Source organism: Coregonus clupeaformis, chromosome 29, assembly GCF_020615455.1.
Source record: "Coregonus clupeaformis isolate EN_2021a chromosome 29, ASM2061545v1, whole genome shotgun sequence".
NCBI classification, from domain to species: Eukaryota; Metazoa; Chordata; class Actinopteri; order Salmoniformes; family Salmonidae; genus Coregonus; species Coregonus clupeaformis.
In genome coordinates, this window is record NC_059220.1 from 58,142,934 (window position 1) to 58,150,294 (window position 7,361).

At 39.6% G+C, this 7,361-nt stretch overlaps 1 protein-coding gene across 1 annotated transcript; it reads right to left on the reverse strand.

Moving 5' to 3' along the window:
- Nucleotides 1–3,854: 3,854 nt before the first annotated feature.
- tmem231 (transmembrane protein 231) lies at nt 3,855–7,238 on the reverse strand. The gene is made up of 7 exons (XM_041890082.2): nt 6,680–7,238; nt 6,255–6,421; nt 6,037–6,165; nt 5,763–5,906; nt 5,077–5,158; nt 4,839–4,944; nt 3,855–4,366 (listed from the first exon to the last, which is right to left on the reverse strand). Exons 1-7 carry the CDS (start codon nt 6,816–6,818, stop codon nt 4,204–4,206), a joined length of 930 nt encoding a protein of 309 aa, XP_041746016.2. The 5' UTR covers nt 6,819–7,238; the 3' UTR covers nt 3,855–4,203.
- Nucleotides 7,239–7,361: the final 123 nt, after the last annotated feature.

Consider the following 7,361-nt stretch of genomic DNA (forward strand, 5'->3'; position numbering starts at 1 on the left):
GCTAACACATTGGTACTGGACCAGAATGACAGAGAAATAATGACAGTATGTTTGTGTCCCTGAAAGAGAAAGAGAAAGAGAGAGAGATGTTGTCCTCCTCCACTGCCCACAAAATGAGGTGGAAACTGAGCTGCACTTCCTCCTTCCAAATGTATGACCACATTAGAGATACATATTTCCCACATATTACACAGACCCACAAAGAATTTGAAAACAAATCAAACATTGATCAACTCCCATAGGAAAAATACCGTAGTGTGCAATCACAGCAGCAAGATTTGTGGCTCATTGCCATGAGAAAAGGGCAACCAGTGGAGCACAAACACCATTGTAAATACCAGCAATATTTATCTTTCCCTACTAAATTATTTGCACATTGCTAAAACACTGTACATAGCTGATAATATAACACTTGAAATGTCTTTACCTTTTAAAATCATTTTTGAGTGCAATATTTACTGTTCAATTCTAATAGTTTTTTGTTGATGTTTTGTTTCTTCTCACTTTTGTCTATTGCTTATTTCACTTGCTTTGGCAATGTAAACACGTTTCCCATGACAATAAAGCCCCTTTGAATTAAGAGAGAGAGAGAGATAGAGAGAGGCATTCTTTCTGAGGTAGATCGCCATAGGCAAAGAATGGGCAGACACTGAGCCATTCATCTGCCAGTCTAAATCAAATGACTAGACATGATTTACACATCTAAACAAAGCCTCAAAAGCAACCCACCAAAAGTACGTTTTCATATAAATAAATTGCATCCTGAATAGGTACTTTAGCTGCTGGTGGAGCCATTTAACCCTTATAGAAGCATTATTACTATTATAGCATTATTGAAGGCCACTTTCCACTTTTTAGAGACAGATGAATGAGGATGATCACAGGAACACACGTTACTTAGATACACTAGTAAGACAAGGACAGGATATAGGTTTGCATTAATCACACATAAATACACACTTACAACCAGTCAACTGAATTCAATTATCCTTGAATAAAAACATACACCCAAACACCTATCACTAAGCTCAAACACAAGCACACAGACAGTGTGCAGAGCCCAACCTATTCTGATGAAAATGTCATAAAATTGAGAAGGCATAAAAAGATACCTCACCCCTGCCTGAAAGTACATTTAACTAGTACTGAATCTATTCGTCATGCTAACTTACACATTAGGTTAGGCGGTCTCAATCAGTCACATATTAAAAGGTTGTCAGCACCTTCATGTATCCTTATGAGAATTGTGACTATACAAAGCCCTCTTTACAATTCATTTTCACCACAGCTTATACACTTACAGTGGGGAAAAAAAGTATTTAGTCAGCCACCAATTGTGCAAATTGCCAACAAAGGGTATATAACAAAGTATTGAGAAACTTTTGTTATTGACCAAATACTTATTTTCCACCATAATTTGCAAATAAATTCATTAAAAATCCTACAATGTGATTTTCTGGAAAATTTGTTCTCATTTTGTCTGTCATAGTTGACGTGTACCTATGATGAAAATTACAGGCCTCTCTCATCTTTTTAAGTGGGAGAACTTGCACAATTGGTGGCTGACTAAATACTTTTTCCCCTCACTGTATAAAAGTGTAATTCATTATTTGAGTCTTACTTTGATTTAGGGCAAAGTTGATATTTCTCCAAAACCCAATGCTTTTTGATGAATACATACTTTTTCATTTTCACCAGGTGTATAATCAGGCATATCACATGCTAGGGGGCCAACATTGCATCACACTTCACATTTCTATCCAAATGTATATTGTGTCGTAAAGCCTATATGCAAATGGTAATATGAAGACATTGTAACAGGTATGTTAACACACCTTGAAATGTAAGCCTATTGTAGAGGGAAGAAGTAGAGCTATGAATTAAACAGGAATACTACATACTTCAGCTTTTAGCTGTCATTGTACACATTAAAATAACACTAAACTACTACGTGCCTAAGTGGCAGACACTGGCTTTACACAAATGCAGTCTGACGTCACTACAGATGTGTGACAAGGGAGGCTCTCCCATAACTTATTCTGGTTAGATCTTCTCTGTGATCTAGACTCAGATAAGGCTTAATACCATTGACGAAAACTTTTCTTTCATCAAATCAAATTATATTTGTCACGTGCTCCGAATACAACAGGTTTAATGCTTACTTACAAGCCCCTTCCCAACAATCCAGAGTTAAAAAGTAAAAAAAATAAATAATAATAAAGCAAATAAGACAAAAAAGGAAATGGTAACACAATCAAATAACAATAACGAGGCTATATACAAGGAATACCGGTACCAAGTCAATGTGCAGGGGTACAAGGTAGTTGAGGTAATATGTACATGTAGGTAGGGGTAAAAGTGACTGGGAAATCAGGATAGATAATAAACAGAGTAGCAGCAGCGTATATGAAGAGTGTGAAGGTGTGTCTATGTGTGAGTGGCGTTAATATGCATGTATGTGTTTTGTGTGTGTGAGGGTATGTAGTGTGTGTTGGAGTGTCAGTGTAGTGTGTGTGTGGGTAGAGTCCAGTGAGTGTGCATAGAGCCAGTGCAAGAACGTCAGTACAAAAAAAAAAGGGGTCAATGCAAATAGTCTGGGTAGCCATTTGATTAACTGTTCAGCAGTCTTATGGCTTGGGGGTAGAAGCTGTTCAGGAGCGTTTTGGTCCCAGACTTGGCGCTTTGTACCATTTGCCGTGTGGTAGCAGAGAGAACAGTCTATGACTTGGGTGGCTGGAGTCTTTGACAATATTTAGGGCCTTCCTCTGACACCGCCTGGTATAGAGGCCCTGGATGGCCCTGATATATAGGCCCTAGTGATGTACTGGGCCGTATGCACCAACCTCTGTAGCGCCTTGCGGTCGAATGCTAAGTAGTTGCCATACCAAGTGGTGATACAGCCAGTCAAGATGCTCTAAATGGTGCAGCTGAATAAATATTTTCAGCCTGCTGAGGTAGAAGAGGCGTTGTCATGCCCTCTTCACGACTGTGTTGGTGTGTTTGGACCATGATAGGTCCTTAGTGATGTTGACACCAAGGAATTTGAAGCTCTCGACATGCTCCACTACAGCCCCGTCGATCAATGCATTTCAGTCCCACCCCTCTGTGTACTTATTCTGAGCCCACTGTATACTATATAGACTACCCATGTTCTGATCTTAACAGTGAATGAAAATATGAGAAAAAGTACAATAGTATACAACTTCATTACAGTGGTGTAAAGTACTTAAGTAAAAATACTTTAAAGTACTACTTAAGTAGTGTTTTGGGGTATCTGTACTTTACTTTTTATATTTTGGACTACTTTTACTTCACTACATTCCTAAAGAAAATAATGTACTTTTTACTCCATACATTTTACCTGACACCCAAAAGTACTTGTTACATTTTGAACGCTTAGCAGGACAGGAAAATGTACACACTTATCAAGAGAACATCCATGGTCATCTCTACTGCCTCTGATCTGGTGGACTCACTAAACACAAATGCTTTGTTTGTAAATTATGTCTGAGTGTTGGAGTGGCAATCTGTAAATAAATAAAAGTCTGGTTTGCTTAATATAACACATTTGAAATTATTAATACTTTTAGTTTTACTTAAGTATATTTAAAACCAAATACTTTTAGACTTTTACTCAAGCAGTATTTTACTAGGTGGCTTTCACTTTTACTTGAGTCATTATTTTCTTTTTTTGTCATTTTAGCAGACGCTCTTATCCAGAGCGACTTACAGTTAGTGAGTGCATACAATTTTCAATTAAGGTATCTTAACTTTTACTGACGTATGACAATTAGGTACCTTTTCCACCACTGCTTTATTAACAGTGCCAAGAGCTATGTACAAAGTAAAACTGATTCATAAAAAACTAGACATTTATTTTCCGCATTCACAAATCTGTTTTCAACATTTACACAGCACCAGCTAATGTTACATAGCTAACTGAAAATCAATCACTCCATAACAGTTCATTAGCACAACAGATGTTAAAGGACTGATGCAGCTGTATATTTGAATGCCTTTTGTGTGTAGCGATGTGTACTAGTGCTGTTTAAGTTCATGTATATGAAAAGCCAAGGAAAATACTGTATCCTGTGTGTGTGTTGATTTTCTGAACATTTGGCCATTGTACTGTAAGTTGTTTGGTGATGTGGCATCTTCCCTCCATAGTACTACAGTATGAGGGAGACAAACAGTTTCACTGAATCAAGAGTGGTGCTGTTTGAAGAGTGGTATAGGTACAGTCGGTACCACCTGATTCTGGAAAACAAAGGTCTGAATCCTGTTGAAAACCCAGAGGAAGATAAGCAGCACACTGACGTACTGGATCCAGGCAAATTTGATCATCTCCCAGAACCCAGGCCGATAGGTGGAGGCTCAGTCAAGGAAAAACTGTGTGTGTGTGTTTGCCGTTGCCCCCCCCCCTTCCCTTACTTTCTATATGTAAAAGGATAACCTGATTCTGCCAATTTAATATTATATAAAAATTAAAAATGTCATTTCTTAAATCACTTTAACTATTATTATTACCGTTACTGTTATTGTTGACGTCATTATCCTTGCCATTCATGCTAATCAACAATCTAAATCATCATCATATTTGTCTTCCCTACACTTGTAGGCCTAGATAAATTAAATATTGAATATAACAATGGTACCATTGCAAAAAATCATATAGACAAAGAGACAATAAGGAAAGTAAACATGGATGTCTGGCTTTTGTGAACTCTCCAAAGCACGTTCATTGTCAAACTGGTTGGGCTGCATCTAACACAAACTAGAGAAAGTAAGTCCTTTCATAAGTCCTTTCATCACACACACAGACACACAATAAAGGATATCTAATAACCTCCACTGGGTAGCGGACTTCAGCATTTATCTGGAAGGGAGTACCAGCAGCTCGACCCATAGTCCATACTGGACTCGGACAGGACAGAAACGTTGTCACTGTGTGAGAAAGAGGAAGTGTGAGAGTGAGAAATAGCATGCCAACACATAAGTGGGCTAATTATGTATAATCAGATACAACTCAACAGTGATCACCTTACAGAAACATGACAAGTGAGAATTCCCACTTACAGTTTCTATCCTGATAGGATCCAATGACGTTCGCAAGATCATATGCGCTTGCAAACGGACTTGCTCCGTCAATTACTGATACCTAGATTATAACAAGAGGACAATATAAGTCAAGAAGTACACAAAATATAAGTTAAGTACACAAAGCAGTATTTAAACATCCATTAAGACTCCCGGACGTAAGGTTTGTCACTGTCATGACATATTCAGTTGCACTGAAGTATGACACCAATATTTGGTTTTTGGGAGTATATGCTTGTAGTGTCCATCCTACAATGATGGAGCTTTGTTTAAGTGTATACTTTGTTATAAAAACGGTTGGGGTGTGAGTGTATGTGTGTAAAGGATGTCACGCTGCTTGCTTAGCGAGTATCACTACCTCCTGATTCGGCTCATACCGATGCTCGAACCCTGAAGCGTCTTACAAAGTCGCACCATCGGAAAGTTAGCTATTCAGCCGCACAAGTGGAGAAACTTCAGACTGAGGAGTGAGTTTCACAGATCCCCATTTCCTACATGTGCTCATTGAAGCCCCAGCAGGGGTAGGTCAAAGTTGCCCCTACCACTAATACAGTGTCAGGTTAAGGGCCATGTCTACAATTAACAATACTTTGTGTTGTGTGGCTGTGTGTGTGTGTGTGTGAGAGAGAGAAATGCGGAGAGAGAGAGAGAGAATGTGCCCTCACATTGTATACAGTGTGTAGACCACGGTGTGGAAGTGGGGTTCTCTGCTGGAGCCGCAGATCGCCACTGATGAAGAGCTGAGAGCCAGGAACTGAGGAGGAATGCTGCACAAAGGCCAATGTCTGCATCACCACAGTGGACATTCTCTGCAAAGAGATAAGAGAGACAGATAGAAGTGAAATACAAAAAGACACTGTAGTAGTGAGAGGAACTGTATGGATGTAGTGAATGCATTGGACATCATGTCTGACTGAATGAGGGGGGGGGGGGACATACAAACAGCTGGTAGGAGAAGGTGAGTAGTAGCTGGATGCTGTACACTTGCTCATCAGGCCGAAGGGGAAGGTCTAGTCGGAATTTCAAACGGTCCAACTTCCCATCCTGATTCTGGTCTTCCTCTCGCACCTGCACATTCACAACATTCCCAGAGATCAGTGAGTGATCTTTATGTGTCACTCAAGAAACACCATCTTAATAGTACTATTCACACTTACCGAGATAGAAGGAATTCTGAGGTTAGTCCCTTGCATGTTATTAAAATTGGGAAAGGTGCTCCACGCAACATAGTCACCACTGGTGCTTGTTGCTGCAATTATCAGAGCCTTGTACTGGAACCGAACAACAGGCTGCTCTTCATATGTACTCCTCTTCACCCAGAACCCTAAATAGAGCATGGGAATAACATAATATTGTATCAAATCAAAGTGAGTCATCAACAACGAGAACATATAGTTACGGTTAACAATAGAGGAATTGCAACATTGATTTCAATTAGATAGCGATGATAGTCTCTTGCTGGCGTTCTACCACCATGAGAAACGTACTAACGGAATAATTCCATAGCTAGCTATTTCAAGACAATCGAGTTCAACTCGAGCTAGCTACCTAAGTTACATTTTTAGGAATTGACTGATGTTACCTTGGCTCCTGTAAGCAACCAGGAGGGGTGGGATGTAGGTGAGACACAAGACAATACCAAGAAACAACGTGGCTTTGGTGCAAACGCTTGTTTTGTATCTAATTGAAGCCGGGTGAGAATAGACTTCATAAAAAGCCATGACGAATAGTTTTTCGCACGTGGTTTTGTCGGCTAGAGTCAGTAGTAGCTACAAGGCTAATGTGGTTACTTTCCAAGAGAGGTCGTGTCGTTGCTAGCTAACGTTAGCTAACACCGACTCCAACATAAATATTTGGGTTGTAGCCAGCTAGTAGCTAAATCCAAAAGCTCAAGTCAGCTCTAGAAAAACAGTTGGTTGTATCATGTTTAGGAGGTCCATCAAGGAAAGTGTTATTGACTTCGAATCGAATTCTCCAAAATGTCGCGCCACTTTGTCTTGCTAGCTTAGAACTACTTCCCGTTGTTTAGCGTTCAGAGGTTACCATGGCTGCAGCAGCTGATTTCAATGCAACAAATCCTTGTTGTACCAAATACTAAACCAAGATAGACCACAGCCTGTCGTTTGCAATGGTAACAAATTAGTCATAGTGGGCAGAACCAAGCATGAGATAGCGAGATCCTATTGGCGTGTTCTAGCAAACATCTGCATATTTCCGTTAGGGAACGCCTACTCTGTGAAGTGCGCGTGTGCAATAACTCAATT